Source organism: Schistocerca cancellata, chromosome 8 (genome assembly GCF_023864275.1).
Source record: "Schistocerca cancellata isolate TAMUIC-IGC-003103 chromosome 8, iqSchCanc2.1, whole genome shotgun sequence".
Classification (NCBI taxonomy): Eukaryota; Metazoa; Arthropoda; class Insecta; order Orthoptera; family Acrididae; genus Schistocerca; species Schistocerca cancellata.
In genome coordinates, this window is record NC_064633.1 from 496,691,633 (window position 1) to 496,714,761 (window position 23,129).

At 42.9% G+C, this 23,129-nt stretch overlaps 1 protein-coding gene across 1 annotated transcript in view; it reads right to left on the reverse strand.

The window, feature by feature from the left end:
* Window positions 1–22,843, reverse strand: part of LOC126095649 (uncharacterized) — a 394,024-nt gene extending 371,181 nt beyond the window's left edge. The window contains exons 1-2 of the mRNA XM_049910410.1: window positions 22,721–22,843; window positions 21,901–22,014 (exon numbers count right to left, since the gene is read on the reverse strand). Of these exons, the coding sequence (XP_049766367.1) occupies window positions 21,901–22,014; window positions 22,721–22,843 (237 nt within the window). The remainder of the gene's footprint in view (window positions 1–21,900; window positions 22,015–22,720) is intronic.
* Window positions 22,844–23,129: the final 286 nt, after the last annotated feature.

Genomic DNA, 23,129 nt, shown 5'->3' on the forward strand with positions numbered 1-23,129 from the left:
ACGGCAAGGAAATGGTTTTCTCATTTTGAGGAGGATCGTTCTGACGTTAGTGACCCTCCACGTTCAGGAAGACCTTCGGGGTTTGACGAAGATCGTTTCAAAGCATTAATCCACAAAGGTCCACAACAGTGTACTCCAGAACTGGTAAATGTGATGAACTGTGATCATTCCGCCGGTGGGAGGGTTCAAAAGTTGAGTGTATGGGTACCGCATGGTCTAAGCCAAAATCACAACAATCGGAAGGTGGCCATATGTTCATCTATGCTTGATCGTCACTAACTGGCTCGTAAAGAACACAGGCTATTCTTTTATCGTACAGTTACTGGTTAAGAGATATGATGTCTCTATGCTAACAAAAAAATGGTTGAAATGGCTCTGAGCACTATGGGACTTAACTGCTGTGGTCATCAGTCCCCTAGAACTTAGAACTACTTAAACCTAACTAACCTAAGGACATCACACACATCCATGCCCAAGGCAGGATTTGAACCTGCGACCGTAGCGGTCGCGCGGTTCCAGACTGTAGCGCCTAGAACCGCTCGGCCACACAGGGCGGCCCTCCAACTGCCTCAGGATTCTGAAAAACTAACGCGTCATTGCGACAGAATTTGGCACGATGTCCTTCAGGATGACATCCAGCAACTCTGTCAATGGACGCCAAGCCCAATAATTACTTGCAGAAGGGCCAGAGGTGGACCAACGCGTTATCGATTTGCTCAATTTCTGAAGCTATCATTCTTAAATAAAGCGTCCAATTTCCTGAAATTTTAATCATTTATTTGTCTGTACATCTACTTCGTATCTACCGATTTACGTCCGATTCGGATAATTTCTTTGCGATGAATCTTTTTTTGTCTTAAAGCGTATTTCAAAAGATAGGCGAAATCTTAAAAGAGGATAAATAGAATATAACGCTCACGTTCTAGACACAGGAAGCAAAATTTTCAATGCTTTTCTCGATTTATTATATCTTAAAAAAGATAGCAGTTTACGGTTTCTGCGCTAAGTTCGCTCTGTGAAGATGACGGAGTATTTTGCATGTATTGGTGTGCAGTCTGCCCAAAGCGCCTACGTTTCTTTTTCTTTCGAATTCCCTCTCCGGGGAAATAAGACAGTCAGAACATCGTATTTATATTTGTTTGTCGCGAGTACTGAAATAGCAGTTATGTCTCCTTCCATTATTCATCAAAGGTCACAATACAGACATAATAGTCTAGAACAGACTACTGATAGGACCGAGTGCTGAAGTGGATATTCGTTGACCTGCTTTCCTCTCCCTGAAACTGTGTTGTCGTACATCTACATATTTAAGTAATTGAGACGGAGTACAGCAGTTATGGGCAAAGTGCTGAAGTGCATCGGCATAATGCATACAAAGCGGCGAGAAATTCCCCCATGCAGCATTTCACATACGGTTACATAGATACTAGGTCGACACACATTCAAGTGTGTGGGGAAAGCTATTCACCGTTATTCGCGTTATTTTCCGCTCCATTTAGAGTAGAAATGGCTGCGCAGTAGTTCATGATGGGTGTTTTTGCGTCCCAGTTTTTACTAGTTCGGAGCAGAAACCCGTGCTGGCCCCAAATTTACGACACAACTCAAACACTGGATTGTACCGAAGCCGCTGAAGTTTGCAGTTTGTTTTCCTAACAGTTATTGTTTTCCATAAAATTTCGGGCGGACTCCTGGATTTAAGTTCCAGCAACGATATTTCAGAGCAGAATCTTTCGGCCGTCTTAAGTTGTATATCTTGGAACATGCCACGGAAATCTGTCAGTCCGTCTAAAATATCACGGAATAATCTGTAGTGCGTGACAGTTTTAAGTTTCAGTTATTGCTTATTACTATTTGTCTTACGGCTAACTGAGATCTACCGCTTACAAACAACAGATAAAAAAGAAAAACTAAAATGGAAGATAACGAATATTACAAAGAAAAATTACAAATTATAAATTCCAAGTAAAAAAAATAGCCCATTGTTGGCTGTAATTATGGTATGGCAGCGAAACTTGGTAGATATTTTACTGCGGTAATCCGGAACCGATTTATCCCGGAAAAAAGGAATTCCGATTTTGGTCACCAGGTCCAAATCTGGCGCTGTTAATGCAAGAGAGATGTACAGAAATTTTTCCATTTGTAATGGATTATGAACGGGGCATGGGCAGAAAAGGTCAAACACGTAATAAAGGCATAACTCTGATTTCATTATAAACAGCCTCTTACACAGTTTGTTCAATATGAGTACCGGAGACTTCGACGAGATGCTATACAGCGTCAGATTTGCACCTCACGACCAAACTCGGAACTAAATTTTTAAATGTAAATTGATTCTGTATTAACACTGAACCTCCGTGGATCTTTACACTTTAGTTCAAACCACCCGTCGTCAATACTCGATATCCAGTCGACAGTTTCAACTGTTCGTTCCATAAGTGTCTTCTCTTGGAATACTGTTGGACGATGTGATTCACGGTCTGGTCTGCTGCCCCACAGTCAAATTCAGGGCTACCGGCGATACGCCATCTGTGTAGGTTAACCGTAGGACTTGCGTGTCATATACGAACCCTGTTTAGACCACACCAAATCTTCTTAAGTAGTTCCGAACGTAGCGCTAGTGCAGTGGAGAGGGAAGGGCGGTGGGAATGGTGTTCCGATGGGAACAAGTGATGGACTCGCAGCAAGATCCTGGGTCATCTCGTACCACTGGCTAGACACCAGCAGCAACTAGTCCATACGAAGGCAGTCGTTAACACCACAGAACAAACGGCTGCGTCTGGAGTGTTGTCGTGACTGGGAAGCGTGGGCTGCTGAAGAATAGCGTCACTTTGTCCTTCTCTTTTGTATTGGACCACAGCATGCATGAGATCGCAAAACGATATTTTTTATTTTTGGTGCAGGTTTCTACCGCACTATTGGTTCATTTACTCGTAGTGATTACAAAGTTACACAATGAGCTCATTTCGGCTTTTTTGCCATTATCAAGCGTATGTCTTAGCTGGTGTGATGTGGTCTATATTGCATCTTGCAGCGTAAGTATCAGTTGTCTTTCTGTTATCTTATGATCACTTTTTCCATGTACTTTATTTGTGTGATCTCTGTAAAATTATTTTTGTCCGCATTTTGACAGCTCCGTCTCCAGCGATATAGCACAACAGAAAGACAACTGATACTTACTCTGCAAGATGCGTTAAATCAGCTGAGACATAGACTTGCTAATGCCAAAACGAACTCGTTGTGAAACTCTGTAATGACTACGAAGAAACAAATCACTAGTGCAGCAGAAGCCTGTACCAAAAGTAAAAGGCATCACTTTGTGTTCAGTGACGAATTGTGGCCCTGCACTACCCCAGAATCTCGGCGAGTATGACGGTAAACTATGGAGTGCACCATTATTCCACTGTGCTCAGTGGTGATACTGGAGGTGTAATGGTACGGTGGGCCAACAGGTATGACTTCAGATTACAGCTGGTGGTGACTGAGGGAACTCTTGACGTCAGAACGGTACGTCACGAACGTCCTTGCATAGTCATGCGGTACCTCACATGCGACAGTATCGTGTGCCACTTTTCAGCAGGACAATACTATTCTACACATGGCACCGTCTGCGTGATGTTGAGACGCTCCAGTGGCCAGCATCAACTCCAGATCTGTCCCACAGAACTTTTGTGGGACCATGTCGGACGTCAACTCCGTCCCAGTGCCAGTATGCTGAATATCAAGGGCCAGTTACAGCAATTTTGGGTCCGCTTACCTCAGGAGAATATACAATGGCTTTATGGCGCGCTTCCCAATCGAATCATTGCATGCATCGGGGCCGGATAGTATGAAATGTCATTACTGATAAATCGGCTCATTCTGCCTATTTGTTTGTAAATTTGACACGATTTTGTAAGCACCCTCTCAACCCGAAAAGTCTTATTTCGTTTCTCCTACCCTTCTGGATGCTTCATTTTTTGGTGTGGAGTAATATGTTTGTATAGTCCAAGTACGACACCTGTTCTGATGATTTATCACCAACGATAATTTTTGTCTTAATTGTATGCACCCCTTAGAAAGCAATTAAACTAGAGGACTCGACAGAGCTTCGCAATAGCTCAGTATCTATGGGAATTGGGTATAGATCCTAAATTCCTTCTGTCCCCTTCTCTCTGTCCATATCCTCCCTCAGCCCTGTCTATCCATCTCGTCTTCCATCTTCTCCCTGACCTCGAGTCTTGTCTTTTGTTATTGGAAACGACATATTGACTGGGAACTGAAGTCGCTTTAAATGAATAGGCAAATAGATTGGTATCATGGGTATACAGGGTATGACAGAGACCTCTCCTGCTCTTGCATCTTTGAGGATACAGCTTTAATGATGTTATTTCGCATAATTTTAAACTGCGAACAAGTATTTCGGACGATTCTAATTGTATAAAACGACCAGTACATTGCTGTGTATAAAGATTTTGTTTAAAATTAGATATACAGAGAAAGAATATATTTGGGAGGAACCATTTGTCTAATGGTTCAAATGACCTGCCACCGTATTTAAAAGTAACTGTGAGAAAGGAAAAGAAGCCGCACATTTGTCTAGCATAGCACATTATTTTCTTTCTCGCAGTCGTTTTTAACACAAAAACTTGGATCGTTGCTACAAATCGTCAAAAATTTGTGGTAAATTATGGAAGCATATTTTTAGACTGCGAAGAATGCTTACTACAACGCTTACAGAAAATGTGAAGTAAACCGGTTAGGAACTTCTTTTCGAGATTTTTGCTATTTTTAGACTGCGAACAATGCTTACTACGGACTGTGTCCGTCCAAACGCATACAGAAAATGTGAAGTAAACCGGTTAGGAACTTCTTTTCGAGATTTTTGCTAACAGCGTTTCCCTTTATATTAACAAACTTGTAGCCTATGTCTGCTCAAATACTCATTAGAGCGTTGTGCAAAAATATGAAGTGAATCGACATTTTTAGTTAAACGTTAATCAACGTATTGTCTTTGTGTAGCAGTAAAGATATCTCGTACACTACGGTACATTTAATCCGTGGAGAGCCATTTGGATGTTTTCTCCGTTTTCATAAATGTTGTTTTAAATACCAGTACACAGAAAGGTGTTGATATGTGTGCTCTGTTTTGTTTATATATGCCGCTCCATCTCAGAGTTCCGTTTCTTAATGTATCATCGATATGAACTTCATTGAATTGATGAACAATACCATTTGAAGGTAGTGTTATACATCAGTAATTTCTGACTGCTATAGAAACAAATATGGAAAAAGTAATGTTAGAGAATGTTCCCTAGAACCCTTTTAGTTGTCTACCGCAAATGACAAAGGAAGCCTTTCGAGATCGGAACCACTGTATGGCGTAGAGGTTTTCAGTCAAATGTCAGCCAGGATGCTAGTGGGAGGGGGGGGGGGGGGGTAGGGTGGGGGGGGGGGGAGACACAATTACAGGGTTTAACCTTACTTGAAACCTTGATTTGTTCCTAACGCCAAAGACTGCCGCACGTCGAGTTTAATTTTAATATCCATATTTCTGTAAAGACTTCTGATAGAGCCTATCAAGTCATTTAATGGCCGTGCCAGTCTATTAGGTGCAGCACTAGAATTCGGCCCTGAGGGTCTATGGTTAAATTCCAGGTAGGGTCGGCGATTTTTCTCCGTTTCAGTCTCACTAGGATGGACCGAAGTCTACTCAGACTTCTGTCAAAATCAGCATGGGGATGTTTCTCTGGAGTAAAGGGTGGCCGTGGCGAGGGACACGCTATCCCTCCCCCTCCTAGGGCCGCAGCGGATAGAAGGGCTGCACTCCGGCCGAAAGTGCGGACTTTGCCTTTTCAAGTCCAAGCCTTCTTAGTCTCTAAAAACTGAACTTCGTCCAATAGGCCTCGGAAGGTCAAACAGTACTGACCGACCGCCATGTCATCTCAGCTATAGGCGTCACTGGATGCGGATATGGAAGGGCATGTGGTCAGCACACCGCTCTCCCCGCCGTTGTCAGTTTACAAGGCCGGAGCCGCCACTTCTCAGTCAAGTAGCTCGTCAGTTTGCCTCATAAGGTATGTGTGTACCCCGCTAACCAACAGCGTTCGGGCAGTAAACCACACAAATTCTTCTTATCTACCCTATCAAAAACCTGCTTAGAAATCAGTGGCAAGAAATATGAATTTCCTCCTCTGTATTTCTATATCTGACTGCCATTATTTGTACAGGATGGTCTTTTTCTGAAACCATTCTGTTGAGCAGCTAAAATGACATCAGCTATTCCGTATATGTGTGGCTGTCTGCTCTGTAGGACATATCCATCACATCAGACGTCACACTTACGTAGTACATCTGTGGGCTTCACTTCCTTGTTATCCTCAGTGCGGATGCACAATAGGGTTCGAACTTCTTGCGGGAATAGAGGAAAGGTTGCGAGGAAATGAGGTAAATGGACAGGGACGGTACTTCGTAGTGTGAGAAGCTGAGAATTTGAGTTCGGTAGAAAGTGTTCTCGGATAGCCGCTCGGTCGAGGCGACCGCTCCCAAGAAGCAGGAAATCGGGGCTCGAGACCTGGTCCGGCACAAATTCTCAACTTACGCCACTGAGTTACTTCAGCGCCCAGTTGCGACTTATGTTTGCACCTCTTAGAAGAATCATCTATTCCCTTCATTCTCTCATCAATTGTCATGTTGCAAACACCAATTACATTTCCTTGCTTACATTTCCATTCTTATAGTAAATATATTTCTGACGATTCCTGGTAATCCGTTTCCGCGTTCGGGAAGGAGCAGATTTTCACATTGTGAGGACAGTTAAAACTTGTGTACGATGTATACAGTAGGGGAAGTTTTAGAGGAGAATTCTGCTGTTCCACAGATTCATTGCTTCAAAGAAGTAAAAACAGTGGAACGCTGCGTCAAGAATATTAGAGGGTGGAGAACAACGGACGAAAAGGCTTTAGCTGCAAACAGGTTACTCCGTGGACGAGTAACGGCAGGCTGGGGAAAGCTATACTGATCGGCTTTCCTCCGCTTTTTTTTAAAAAGTCCTTTCCAAAGAGGATTATGTGCAGCGTCTTCATTTCGGCTTTCCTGTCATGAGCTTCCCGGCACGCTCTTCACGTTGTTAACATTATCCTGTGCTACGCATTTAAGTTTTTCATTTTTTATTTCGTCTCGAAAAGACGCGAAGGCCCTTGTCAGATGAGAAACGCTCGATATGCTGTAGTTTCCGTTTCCTTTTTGTTCTCAGGCCAGCATTGTGACCCTGAATGCGACGTCAATGCTGCGACTACGGCCGTGCGCGAAGACTCAGTTAACAGGCGGCGACCTCCCCCCCCCAGGCGATGATGGGAGACAGATAGGGCCCCACAGAGGAAGGGTTGCCTCATCGGAACCGACAGGGGGGAAGCAGCAGAAACACTGCAGAGGAAGTCGCTCTCAGTTCAGGCGGGGCTCTCAGGGACGGCGGAGTAAACGGGAGCGTGTGGGGGCCAGACCCCCTGCCAGTTAATTTAAGCTGCACGTGGGTCAATCTCTGCAGAGGTGTCGCGGTAGCATCAGACGAGGGTAGCTTAAAAATTTCACGGAATTACCATCAGACGTCAGTGCTAGAGCGACGTTTCCCGCGTAATAATTGCTGACTTTTTACGATCCAACACTTGGCGTGCCAGTGCTCTGGTTAGAGATCTGTGGTGCGTACGTGTCTCTGTTGTCTCCGTGTAGTGATATGTGACAAAAATTCCGAGATTCGAGCAGTGATTAAGTACTTCGTAAAAAACATGATTGTCAGCAAAGGAAATTCATGTCAATTTTTAGAAAGCACTGGGGGACCCTGCTCCTTCATATTCAACTTTTGCCAAGTGGACAAATCAGTTTAAATTTGGCTGGGACAGTTTAGATCAGTGATTCCCAAAGTGGTCGATATCGACCCCAAGGGGTCGATATCGGTTTCCTAGCGGTCGAAATAAACGAAAACTGATTTTTGGGGGGTCGACGAGGTCTAAAAATCGACCCCTATTAAATTAACACAAGTTCTTATTTAAAACTTTCAAGATAGGTAGGTACTGTATTGTTTATGTTGTGTTACGTGTACTAAGAATAATTAATATTTTTGTAGGAAATAGCATTGTTGTAGTAATGTAAAGTCTCAAGTTCGTACAAGATGAAAAACTCGGTAAGTCTGCGTGAACAAGTTTGTGCAAGATATTGAGTTCGAGCGTACGTCTTTCAGGCGCGTTTTGACTTGCTCTCTACTTGACGCTTATGCGATTTAACACGAACGAATTCATGATCAAGTCCAAACATGTTCCTGGTATTTTACTATTTAACGAGCTTGCACTTAGGCTGAAAGTTCATTTGCGTTTTGAAATTCAATGGAGCTGAACGATAATAACTCATATAAGTACTAATTTATTTCAAGAGATTACAAAGTTATTACATAGCTAAATTAAGTGAAGTAAAGTGACTGAAAAAGTGGTAAACACAACATACAACATATTTTAAATAGGTAGGTATATAAGTATTCGTAAAAATTACTTACACTTAAGTTGTGAAGTAGGTAGGTACCTAAAGTTTGAAGTGTTCAGGTTGCTTTGGTATTCGTTCTTATGCTGATAAGTACCTACTTACCTGACACGAATTTTCTATACCTAATTAGCTACTGTAGTTACTTACCTAATATAGGTATCCAAGTTTATCAATGAGTAAGTCAGTAATACCTAAGAATCCATTACCTGGCTGAGATAAAAGTAAGATACTGTGCAAATTTAACAGTTTATTATTGTTTTTTATTTAGGTAGTTTTTTATTTGCAGGATTACTGAGAGTTTTATGATGGCGGACATGAAAAAAAATGCAGACAATACAGTTTGGACAACTTGAAGTTCGGATTTATTGACCTAAGTCAGAATGAAAAATAACACTCTGTAGCAGCTGTTTTAAGTTAGCGGACCATTATGAATAAGGGGGTTGATCTTAAAAGTAGGTAATTTGGCCATGGGGGTCTGAGGTAACAGTTCATTTTGGAAAAGGGGTCACTTGTCCAAAATAGTTTGGGGATCCCTGGTTTAGATGATGATCGATGTAGTGGTCGGCCAAGAACTGCCCTATCCCAGATCTTACTGCATAAAATGGTCATGGAGTATCACCGACTGAAAGTGTGAGAAATTCCTGGAGGCGTAGGGATGTAATCTGCGTGAGCATATCACATTTCGATAGTGGAACTGGATATGAGATAATGGTTTTCTAGATTGACGCTGTGACTATAAACGCAGGATTACAAACGCATCAGAGTGGAAGTGTGCGAACAATGTTCGGCCTGTTTTCGGAGCAACTAAGAAGATTTTTTGAGCAATTTTGTGATCACAGATGAAACGTTGGTCCACTACAATACGCCAGAGATAAAACAACACTCAGAGTAGCGGGAACGTACTGATTTATGACCTCCAAAGAAAGCGAAGGAAATACCAGTAGTTCACTTTCATAGTGATGAAGTGTTACAAGCAGATGTTGACGCTGTGGCTCCGACAACAAAGTCAGACTTCCTACAGTGACAGTATCGACAAACTGGTCTCTCGTTGGGAGAACTATGTTCGTGGTGTTGGTGACTATGTTGAGATACAAATACGAGGACATGAAGAATAACGATGTAGAATGTTAATAACGTTTGTTTTAGTTTAAAAACTTTAAGAGTTTTCGGATACAAAATTCGTAGGCATTACTCTTCAGCACTCTCTTGTAAAGCCAAGTCACGTATTTTGAATCTGAGTCTGAGTCACGAAATGGGCTTGTTCGCAGCAAGACAGTTAGGTTAGGTTAGTGTTTAACGTCCCGTCGACAACGAGGTCATTAGAGACGGAACGCAAGCTCGGGTTAGGGAAGGATTGGGAAGGAAATCGGCCATGCCCGTTCAAAGGAACCATCCCGGCATTTGCCTGAAACGATTTAGGGAAATCACGGAAAACCTAAATCAGGATGGCTGGAGACGGGATTGACCCGTCGTCCTCCCGAATGAGAGTCCAGTGTGCTACCACTGCGCCACCTCGCTCGGTGCGCAAGACAGTTATCCAGGTGTTTGTGTGAAGACGTCTGCTGCAACACGACCTGTCAACTTTGCGATCCTTATTGTGGCATCCTTTGAGGTTATGATTTTAACCAACATTTTGACGTGTGAGGACAGATAGGTGTCTGTGTCCTGTCTTCGTGGTCACCAATACGTCCTTCAAGAAGATAATGCAAGAGCGCTTGTTGCCTGTGCTGTCCTCGCCTATCTCGATACAGAGAGAATTCGAGTGTTGCGTTCACCTTTACTTTATCCAGATCTCTCCGCATCTCAAACACCTGGTCGTGGGTTACTAAGAGACTGGTACGCCATCATTCAGCAACCGCAACGATTGCTGAACTCTTACTAAGAAGAAAGAAAATGCCACTTCTGTCCGCTGGGTAATATGAACCAGTCGGAAGTTACAAAGACTGAGTGCATCATCCAATATGCCGGCAAAATTTCAGCTGAATTCGCAAAAAGTTAAAATATCATAACTACATACTTGCGTTTTATAGTACCAACAGCGTATCAAACTTTTTATTCAATATCAGAGACTTACTGCATTCATTGGCACACAGTAGTGTGTATTAAACCACGTGCAAGCATTATGGAAAGAACATGCGTTGGTCAGTCAAACAGAGCTGTGGCAGATAGGTTATCTGGTCATCAGAGAAATACAAATTAAGAAATATTCAACCGTTACCTACCAACTTTTAACAGTAAACAACTCATGTGACGTAAAATTGAATTTTTACATTATTTTAAGAAAAGCAGAAAGATGACCCTTCTGGTAATACTAGAAATCAACAAGAATCAACATCTCAGAATGTCAGCTTAGTATTAAATGAACAAATGCTATTTCCTTTTTCCCTTATGTTAAATTGAATTTTAGTTATAAATGCTAGATTAGAACAGTGAATTGAATCTTATTTTTTCATCAATTGTTAAATGTATTTCCATATTAAACAATTTTATGTTTCCTAGTTTAGTTAAAGTAAGTACATCAGCGTGAAAAAAAGCGGTCTTTCTGATGTTAACACTCTACATATCATCATTTTCGTATCTTATGTATAAATAATATCCATGCACATCATCTAACTTGTCAAGGAATCACGTCGGAGAAGCGAGTGTGAATGGATTCCCTTGCTATCTGTGGCCGAGACAATCTAATCTTCATTTGTGTGTGTGTGCCCAAATGCTAGATGCATGAACGGCAGAACGCACATGCGCGTGTCAACAGCCCAGCTGTGAATTTGTTTACATCCACCTACAAATAGGCGGCAGTGCGTATCACGATTCATAACAAAGACTTCGACAGACTTACACTTAAATACTTAGTTAAGTTAATTAATGTAAGATCTTTTGTAAATCTGTGGTGTAAATTCAACTGTGAAAACCTCGTTAATTATCGAAGAATTTCTATAACTCAACTGTAAGCGGAGGGAAGGAGATTTTGTGAAGAGATTAGTTTTGTCGATTTAGTAGTGATTCGCTCTCGTACTGTTGGCAAGGCAGCTTAGCATAACTGGGTGAATGATGACTTTGCAGCGTTTGTGCTAAGGCAATGAGACGTAAACTGATAGCGTAGGGTACGTTTTATTGCGAAATACAACTTTGTGAACACAGTGTGAGGGAATATACAGGAGGTTTGTTACGAAGTGGTACCAAAGCTGCCCTGTTTCTTGAAGCTGGCAGTCACTTGAGGCAGAAAATCGAACTCGGCCGCAATGAAAGTTAAGCCAATTCTCAGTTCCGAAGATTCGAGAAGTTTCTTTGCTGCTGCAATTGCTTCCAGCGCGGTGACCATCTTAGTTATACTGGGGAAATTTGAAGCGTTGTAAATTGCTGCTGAAATCCATGTCCTTCGTCTCGTTATGATAAGCTGAAGGGGCTACGAGATATCTGGTCCAAAGTCTTCTTAATATTGGAAAATAGTCTTTCAAGACCCCGTGAAAACTTTGTGCTACGTAGGTCACGTAAAGCATGTTTGGAAATAGCACTTTTAAAGTTGTTCTAGACTTTTTCGTGCATGACACAGCCTCTGAGGTGAAAATAATACACAGCTGTATTAAATTTCTTCAGGCCACAGTAAGTGGGTTCTTCTAGGCAAGCAGCGTGATATAAGTCTTGTAATGTATAAGTCTTCGATTGAATTTCTTTATTGCGATAGGCATATTACAGTGAATAAGACATAGAATTTTATCATTATTTGCTTAAATGTTTTGTATTTACATGTTATGGCTATATGGCGTGTGTATATGTGGATACTTACGTCGCCGGCCGCGGTGGTCTAGTGGTTCTAGACGCGCAGTCCGGAACCGCGGGGCTGCTACGGTCGCAGGTTCGAATCCTACTTCGGGCATGGATGTGTGTGATGTCCTTAGGTTAGTTAGGTTTAAGTAGTTCTAAGTTCTAGGGGACTGATGACCACAGCAGTTAAGTCCCATAGTGCTCAGAGCCATTTTTTTTGATACTTACGTCAAAGTTCTTGACTTCCGTATCTCATTGGTGGGTACCGTCGTTTGTTATTCGTAAATAGCCTGTTGTCGAAATAGGCCTATCGCACTAAAGAAATTAAATGACAACTTTTCCCAGACACTCTTTTGTAAGTAGAAATGTTTTTATTGTTTCATTTTCTAAAGGATCCAATGGTTCAACCAAGACCCTGCAAATAAAGACCCCTAGAACCAGTCCACTTCTCGGTTGAAACCCACATATTTTCATTTTTATCTCATTTTAATGATTTCATTAATGCATTGTAATATTCACCTAAGTAGCATTTTCGAAATACTTACTCACTGGACACTGATTCGGCCGTATTCGTGTCCAGAAACTGTGTTAATGTATGAGTCTGTAGTTTTTACTACGGATTTCCCGCATCAACAAAAATTTACATTATTCTAATGCATTGCGATTTTCGACTTTACGTTACAGTTGCTGCTGGAAGCAAAAAGTCATCTCCCCCCCCCAGCCTTGGAAAGTGCAGTTTTGTGTTTGACTGTACTGAGTTGCTGAGAAATGAAACATTTCTTTTAGTAGTCCCCTGACTGCTCACATATTTAACACGGAAGTATTTTTAACATCAGTAGAAAAAAATATGTCGGATATGAACTTTCCAATTTAAGGCGTAAAGGAAAACTGAGTTTGAACCTGTTACTACCTGCCTTGCACAACGACATCGCAAGGGAAACTGAGAGAAACAGAAATTTAGAACAACAATAAAACCACGTTTTAGCTCCGACACTCATCTGAAGCATGTATGATATGAAAGTAAGCCAAGTAAACACAAGCGGTAATTAAAACACTCACGCATTGTTACTTCTTTTTGTAGCTGCACTGTTGTTTAACAATAGAGGAATTAATAATAATCACAATTTCGGCAAAAGGCATTTATTTCAGCAATTACGCATCTCTATAACAAAGGCTGAAAAATTCAATGTAGAACTGCGGTTTTTTAGTCACTATGATGAAAATCGCACAAATCAGCGTTCAAAATGAAAACAGAGTTAACACATTTAAAAGGGCGTTTTGCTGAAGTTACGGTCTCTGGGTGTCATGTTCTACCAAACACTGACGGAAAATTCAGTTAATGAAGAAATTTCATTATTGGGTTACCTAGGTTAAGGACTTAAAAGCTCATTTTCTAGTAAACAACTGATCCCCAAGATGGAAATCAGACGAAGATACACTCCTGGAAATTGAAATAAGAACACCGTGAATTCATTGTCCCAGGAAGGGGAAACTTTATTGACACATTCCTGGGGTCAGATACATCACATGATCACACTGACAGAACCACAGGCACATAGACACAGGCAACAGAGCATGCACAATGTCGGCACTAGTACAGTGTATATCCACCTTTCGCAGCAATGCAGGCTGCTATTCTCCCATGGAGACGATCGTAGAGATGCTGGATGTAGTCCTGTGGAACGGCTTTCGATGCCATTTCCACCTGGCGCCTCAGTTGGACCAGCGTTCGTGCTGGACGTGCAGACCGCGTGAGACGACGCTTCATCCAGTCCCAAACATGCTCAATGGGGGACAGATCTGGAGATCTTGCTGGCCAGGGTAGTTGACTTACACCTTCTAGAGCACGTTGGGTGGCACGGGATACATGCGGACGTGCATTGTCCTGTTGGAACAGCAAGTTCCCTTGCCGGTCTAGGAATGGTAGAACGATGGGTTCGATGACGGTTTGGATGTACCGTGCACTATTCGGTGTCCCCTCGACGATCACCAGTGGTGTACGGCCAGTGTAGGAGATCGCTCCCCACACCATGATGCCGGGTGTTGGCCCTGTGTGCCTCGGTCGTATGCAGTCCCGATTGTGGCGTTCACCTGCACGGCGCCAAACACGCATACGACCATCATTGGCGTTGCGGTCCCCTACGGCACTGCGTAGGATCCTACGGTCTTGGCGTGCATCCGTGCGTCGCTGCGGTCCGGTCCCAGGTCGACGGGCACGTGCACCTTCCGCCGACCACTGGCGACAACATCGATGTACTGTGGAGACCTCACGCCCCACGTGTTGAGCAATTCGGCGGTACGTCCACCCGGCCTCCCGCATGCCCACTATACGCCCTCGCTCAAAGTCCGTCAACTGCACATACGGTTCACGTCCACGCTGTCGCGGCATGCTACCAGTGTTAAAGACTGCGATGGAGCTCCGTATGCCACGGAAAACTGGCTGACACTGATGGCGGCGGTGCACAAATGCTGCGCAGCTAGCGCCATTCGACGGCCAACACCGCGGTTCCTGGTGTGTCCGCTGTGCCGTGCGTGTGATCATTGCTTGTACAGCCCTCTCGCAGTGTCCGGAGCAAGTATGGTGGGTCTGACACACCGGTGTCAATGTGTTCTTTTTTCCATTTCCAGGAGTGTATGTCAACTTCTTAAACTATCGAGCCTTTATTTAATCTTTAATAGTTATCTCCGTTAATAATTTTGGCACAGTCACATACATATTTTACAAAGTTCATTAGAACAGCATTTACAATAACAGAATAAATATAAAATGGAATAGAGCTTTGTGGATAGGAATGGGAATTCGCATCATTGTCTATTAATAAATTAAGGACCAAGGTTTATCGCCTTTGCAGAGGTTGTAACACTGTCTAAAAGAGGTGAATAATTGGATTGAGTTTGCTCATTCAATAGTAAATTTGGGGTACACAAATCCGTCTCTGAATTTTTAAGATTTTTGAGTGAGCTTTGCAGCACTCCTTATGTGCAGGATTTCTGCATCTATTACGTTTTTGGTTTTCGTATCATCAATCTTCAGTGAACGATGAATCTGGCTTATTTAATCTCCGACTTCAGTAATGTACTGTTAGCCTAGTACAGATTGCCCTCCCAGTCTGTCCATTACAGTAGGACTCTCACTCTAGACACACCGAAAAGTTAATGGCGTAGTTCATCTTTAGAGGTAAAGTTTCAAATCAGATAAGCAACACTTTAACGGCAAAGGATTTCTCAGGGGCTGCCTATGTCTCATGGACATTAGGCAGGTGTTTCTTCAACTCAAAAGATAAACAACCCAAGATCATGAAAAGTTGATCTGTAAGATCATTTTCCAAGAACGTCAGTGTTGCTATATTGAACAGACTTGGAGGTCAATCTGCAGCAAGTTCAGGGAGCACCAAACAAGCTTGAGATTAAAGAGGTCAGTTTCATCCTTTGCCGAACATTGCTTAAAAGAAAATCACGAACAATTAATAGATATGGTAGTCTTATTAAGCAAACTCAGTTAAGTTATTCATCCCATCTAGCCAATGTTACAATCGCTGCATAGGAGAAGAGCCTTGGTAGCTTCATTCGTAAGTAGACAATGACGCAGAGTTCCATTCCCGTGCACATAGCTCCAGCTCCATGTATATTTACTCATAGTTATCGTAAATGGGTTCCTAATGAATTTGTAAGATATATATAAGATATTAGTAATGTGTCGAAATTACCTACAGAGATAACTTTTATAGTTTAAGTCTCGATCTGATAGGTCAAGAAATTGATATGTACACCTTTGCATCGTCTTCATCTTTGCGATCTGTTTTGTATTAGAAAATTGGCTTATAGCCAGAAATCTATGTTAAACAGTAACAATTAAGTTTGTGAAACACGGTGAAAAATTGTCTCGTTTAGTTGGTGCAATATATAAAGTTTCACCCTCATTTGAGTCAAATAAAAAAAAAGATCATTTGCGAGTAGGCATCGCACTCAGAGTTCCGTATAAACTTAATTCTCTATGTAGACAGTTCACTCACACCGGCAATCGAAAATATTGACTATTTTTCCATGTTAGCGACATTGATACTGGCAAGATATCGGTTCCGGGAATTCCAAGACTTTCGGAATGTTTTCTACTAGTCTAACACAGTGGTCTTCAGTATTGCGGAGGGATGCCATACATACACTACTAGCCATTAAAATTGCTACTCCACGAAGATGACGTGCTACAGACGCTAAATTTAACCGACAGGAAGAAGATGCTGTGATATGCAAATGATTAGCTTTTCAGAGCATTCACACAAGGTTGGCGCCGGTGGCGACACCTAAAACGTGCTGACATGAAGAAAGTTTCCAACCGACTTCTCATACACAAACAGCAGATGACCGGCGTTGCCTGGTGAAACGTTGTTGTGCTGCCTCGTGTAAGGAGGAAACATGCGTACCATCACGTTTCCGACTTTGACAAAGGTCGAATTGTAGCCTATCGCGACTGCGGTTTATCGTATCGCGACATTGCTGCTCGCGTTGGCCGATATCCAATGACTGTTAGCAGAATATGGAATAGGTGGGTCCAGGACGGTAATACGGAACGCTGTGCTGGATTCCAACAGCCGCGTATAACTAGCAGTCTTATCCGCATGGCTGTAACGGATCGTGCAGCCACGTCTCGATCCCTGAGTCCACAGATGGGGACGTTTGAAAGACAACAACCGTCTGCACGAACAGTTCGACGACGTTTGCAGCAGCATGGACTATCAGCTCGGAGACCATGGCTGCGGTTAGCCTTGACGCTGCATCACAGGCAAGAGCGCCTGAGATGGTGTACTCAACAACAAACCTTGGTGCACGAATGGCAAAACGTCATTTTTTCGGATGAAGCCAGGTTATGTTTACAGCATCATGATGGTCGCATCCGTGTTTGGTGACATCGCGGTGAACGCACATTGGAAGCGTGTATTCGTCATCGCCATACTGGCGTATCACCCGGCGTGATGGTATGGGGTGCCATTGGTTACACGTCTCGGTTACCTCTTGTTCGCATTGACGGCACTTTGAACAGTGGACGTTAAATTTCAGATGTGTTACAACCCTGGCTCTACCTTTCATTCGATCCCTGCGAAACCCTATATTTCAGCAGGATAATGCACGACCGCATGTTGCAGGTCCTGTACGGGCCTTTCTGGATACAGGAAATGTTCGATTGCTGCCCTGGCCAGCACATTCTCCAGATCTCTCACCAACTGAAAACGTCTGGTCAATGGTGGCCGAGCAATTGGCTCGTCACAATACGGCAGTCACCACTCTTGATGAACTGTGGTATGGTGTTGAAGCTGCATGGGCAGCTGTGTCTGTACACGGCATCCAAGATCTGTTTGACTCAATGCCCAGGTGTATCAAGGCCGTTATTACGGCCAGAGGTGGTTGTTCTGGGTACTGATTTCTCAGGATCTATGCACCCAAACTGCGTGAAAATGTAATCACATGCCAGTTCTAGTATAGTATATTTGTCCGATGAACACCCGTTTATCATCTGCATTTCTTCTTGTTGTAGCAATTTTAATGGCCAGTAGTGTAGTAACCCTGGGTGGAGAAAGGCAAGGCTCATTTAGCAATGCAAAGGTTCGCCATATATGGTATTCTTAGGTGAGTGTTAAGTTTGAAATCGGAAAAACAAAGGACAATAAATGTATTTTTTGTGTGCTATAATTACAATTTAACTTTTTTAGATATTTTTCATTTACTTGTAGTGTGAAACCTTGATTCTCGCCAAATTTCATGATTCTGTGTGAACATTAAGTACCCTGCACGTTTTGATGAATGAGTTTGCGAGTATCAAAGTAAGGGACGTAAATCGGCGTGTCTTTTGATTTCATTAACTGAGAAGCTTCAAATTGTTACCTTAACAAGGGGCCGCAGATCTTGCTATGTGACATGAAGTTGAACTTGATACTCGCTCCTGAGGTTTTTAGAAATCGGACAGATAGACAGACGGACGGACGGACGAACAACAGAATGCTCCTGTAAGGTTCCTTTTTTACCGACTGAGGTACGGATTGCTACACAGATCAGTCTTAGTTGTTCGCACCAAAATATTTCACAGCTGACGTCATCAGTTTGCTGCGCTACGGACGCAGCGAGGTTTGTCAGACTGCCGCTACTTTGCGCCGGCCAGCAGTTGATTCGGCGCCAGTGGGGACTGCAGATTCGAGCCCCGGGCCTGCACTGCGTGACGTGTATATCGACCGGCCAGTGGCAGCAGAAGCTCTGCTTAATCCCGCGCCGTCGCCCCTAATCGCTTCCCGACCACCGGACCGTGCTCTCGCAGCCAACTACATAATTACCGCGCGTCACGTGCCTCCGGCGTCGCCCTTTATTTTTCAAAATATTTTTATTTTCATTTTTTAATTCCGCACACTTATTTTTTTTCCCCGAGCTCGCAGTGTTAAGCGCTGCCGCATCGTAAAAAACACATGACGCGCCGCGCGGCCGCAATCGAGCGAGCGCGCCGCACGCTGTACGGGGGAACAGGCCCGCATAATTCTGTGCGCCGCGCCGCGCCGGGCCGGATTTTAATTCCGCTCTGCGCAACGAATTCGTAATTGCTGCCAAGCTCGGTGGCCAATAATTTCGCGAGACAAAAAATTTCCACTTCTTCGGCCTGCATAACGATTAGCATCGGGAAACGGTTTCGGTCAAACTGTCGCATTGCCTAGCATTTGTTCCTGAGACCCAGAAAATATTAGATACAGGCTCCCAGGTAGATGCCATGTTCCTTGACTTCCGGAAGGCGTTAGATACAGTTCCGCACTGTCGCCTGAAAAACAAAGTAACAGCCTACGGAATATCAGACCAGCTGTGTGGCTGGATTGAAGAGTTTTTAGCAAACAGAACACAGCATGTTGTTCCCAATGGAGAGACGTCTACAGACGTTAAAGTAACCTCTGGCGTGCCACAGGGGAGTGTTATGGGACCATTGATTTTCACAATATATATAAATGACCTAGTAGATAGTGTCGGAAGTTCCATGCGGCTTTTCGCGGATGATGCTGTAGTATAGAGAGAAGTTGTAGCATTAGAAAATTGAAGCGAATTGCAGGAAGATCTGCAGCGGATAGGCACTGGGTGCAGGGAGTGTCAACTGACGCTTAACATAGACAAATGTAATGTATTGCGGATACATAGAAAGAAGGATCCTTTATTGTATGATTATATGATAGCAGAACAAACACTGGTAGCAGTTACTTCTGTAAAATACCTGGGAGTATGCATATGGAATGATTTGAAGTGGAATGTTCATATAAAATTAATTGTTAGTAGGGCGGGTGCCAGGTTGAGACTCATAGGGAGAGTCCTTAGAAAATGTAGTACGTCAACAAAGGAGGTGGCTTACAAAACACTCGTTCGACCTATACTTGAGTATTGCTCATCAGTGTGGGATCCGTACCAGATCGGGTTGACGGAGGAGATAGAGAGGATCCAAAGAAGAGCGGCACGTTTCGTCACAAGGTTATCTGGTAAGCATGATAGCGTTACGGAGATGTTTAGCAAACTCAAGTGGCAGACTCTGCATGAGAGGCGCTCTGCATCGCGGTGTAGCTTGCTGTCCAGATTTCGAGAGGGTGCGTTTCTGGATGAGGTATCGAATATATTGCTTCCCCCTACTTATACCTCCCGAGGAGATCACGAATGTAAAATTAGAGAGATTCGAGCGCGCACGGAGGCTTTCCGGCAGTTGTTCTTCCCGCGAACCATACGCGACTGGAACAGGAAAGGGAGGTAATGACAGTGGCACGTAAAGTGCCCTCCGCCACACACCGTTGGGTGGCTTTCGGAGTATAAATGTAGATGTAGATGCTACTGATATTATTTCATAAAAATATTTCACATATTTGGGGGGGGGGGGGCGTTGATCATCCTGGAAGAGACTCTTCTCAGAGAATCAGCTACAGAATTTCTTAGCAGTTAGCTGTGCACTTGAAGGCATTTACTGAAGATGAATTTATTAAACAGTGCCTTGTAATAGCGGCGGAAGAGCTGTGCCCAAAGCTGGTTCCGTAGTCTAGAGCTCGCGTCACTTCCTCGAGCCACTATAATGCGCCGAATTGAAGAATTAGCGGAAGATTTGGAAGCTCAGTTGACACTGAATTGTTGCATTTTCTTTGTCTCTGGATTACTCTCTTGACTTGAAGGGTGTGTCCAGAGAAAATGAAGAATCATGATTTCCTGGTTATCCCTATACTTTGCCTGATTTATCAACGACATTTGTGTTCCTAAAGCGTAAAACTGAATAATGTTATGAACTTGGCTGTCAAAATTCTATTCGAGCAAAAGGATTCAATCATCGCTTGTTCAAAGCGTTCCTGGGCGATGTCGGTAATGCATATGGAGATTTACCTTATCACCGAGGAGTTTGCTGGCTGAGTCGTGCTGAAGTTCTGGAACGCTTCATGGAACTGTGCCAAGAAATATCGTTATTCGTCGAACTGAAGGAGAAAGTGTTCTTCAACTGTCGGATGACTGATGCATTTCTGATTTAGACTTTTTAACTGATGCGGCAGGACATGTTTGGGACTTGCATGTGTCACTTCAAGGGAAGGATAGTCTCATCATCCACTTCTGTGGCAAAATAATGGCATTCAAGATGAAACTGTCGCTCTGGGACAGGTGGCTGGAGGCTAGAAACGTCTCTTACTTTCAGAAACTGTCAGCATTAACAAACGTTACCGTTGCTGCAGATTTTGGTGAGTATAGATCTTGTAAGAAAATTAAGTACTGAATTTGAAATAAAATTCAATGATATTTCGCGCCTGGAAACAGTTTAAGGAAGTTTTGCTTCTCCGTACTATTTGGACGTCGATTCTGTAAGCCACCCTCTCCAAATGGAAATCATAGATCTTCAGTGCGATTCAGAATATCAGACCAGAAATACTTTAAGTCACTATTATAAACATTTGTTCGAGAAGCGTTACACCAAACTTCATAACCATGCAGCATGGATGTTTAGTCTGTTCGGCTTAGCGTACAATTGTGATCAGTTCTTTTCCCTAGAGAAACTGTGAAAAACGCGACTGAGATGCACCGTATTAGATTACGATCTGAAATATGTTTCGAGAGTGAGCTGTGCTGAATCAGTCATTCCCAACACTGACGCTCTTATGCAAAGAAAAGTAAAAAGTGGCAATAGAAAACCGAAGTGGGTTAATTTCGTATATTTTCTTTGTCACTCAGTTTCCTAATTCTGCCTTTCAGTTTGCCATCACCCAGTAACTTTCGTGTTTAGTATGCATTTACATTCATTTTGTTCTTCTCTATTTACTGGCAATGTTTCCTTGAATTCGAAAAACTGTTTGGTATTAAGGCTATTGTAATAAGTGTCTTTATTAAATGTTCAACATGTTTAATTAGAATATTGCGATCGAGCTGGAGCAAAGAGCGGAATCACGCTGCACCATAGAGCGGTACCTTGATCGGCCATGGTCTAGACCAATATTAAATATTACTGAACAGTGTGACAGTGCGTCACGGAATGAACTTCGTCCTTTTACTACTCATTTCTTTTTCTGGAATAATGTCGGGAATTCAGTCCCACTTATCCCGTGCTGGCGCAGCCGTTCCGCAAGCAATCTATTGCCGCTGCTGTAGGCCTACCTGTTCGCCTGCCGGACTGGGAGTGGTCCAGTTGGCAAGCCCGGCGCCAAAACTGTGGGGCCTCCGCTTGTTGACGAAGTCCACCGGAAGACTGTATTCGTCACACAGCGACACCTGCGCAGAAAAAGAACACCCATTACTCACGGGATTTTCATAGGATAAGGTAACCTAAATACGATACAAAATCACAAAATTCGCCTTTTTTGTTGAAAGTAATAGAATAGCTGTTGTGAAAAATTGTAAATATATCATTTTTTTGGACAGAAATTCTTAAATGCGATACAGTTCATGCAAAATATGATACACAAGTAATATTGTGGTGTAAATTGAAGACAGAAGGCTTAAATCTTAAAAATGAGATAGAGGCCACACAAAACGACACATATATGTATCACCGGTATTCTTCTGTGGGGGATGTTTCTAGGAACTTTATGGCGTGAGAAGAACTTCGGAGTTAACCATAGCAATGTCGTTACTTATTTTTCCTATTTCTGATACTATGTAGTCACCCAGCTATGGGTAAGAACTGTTTAAAATAACACTTAACATATCTAAATTAATACAAAAATAAGAGCTACGGAAAAGAGAATCACTATCTTATATTTTTTCTCATTAACGTCAACAGCACCGCACAAACAGATTCCTCGTTTGATAATTCCCAGCCCAGTAGCAAGATGGGGAAATGGCTCTTTCCCTATCACATGAATCATATTAATATGCGATATTTACTTTTAATTTAATTGAAAAACTATTTTGTTTATGTGTACAGGCTTTATATAACGTGTAGGCGACTTTCCAGAAAGCGTTCCATGGTGCAGACATATCTGTAGCTGTATGGATTGCTCTTTCCTTCTCGAAATTTAGCCAAGATATGATCTTCTCCAGCAACATGTACTGGATCTGTCATTGCAATAGGATCTCGAAAGAGATCGGCATTATTCATGCTATCGTCACTCATCAAAGAGATGACGGAAACAGAGCCTCCTTTCTTTTTTGGTACTCGTCATAGCTTTGGTCACAGGCATAACCTTGTGACTCTTCTGCGTTTGGCCTACTCCCTTTTCGGTTGGTGGCTTTTCTTTTTCAACAATGAATTTGCTGCTGCAGGTTTTTTTGCGGCGGTTGGGTTGCTGACTTCAGGGGCAGGGTGGCAACCCGCGGTACACCGGTGTGTGGCCAGTGGCTGCGACTTAGGCGACACAGTAACCAATTGTATAATATACTCTAAG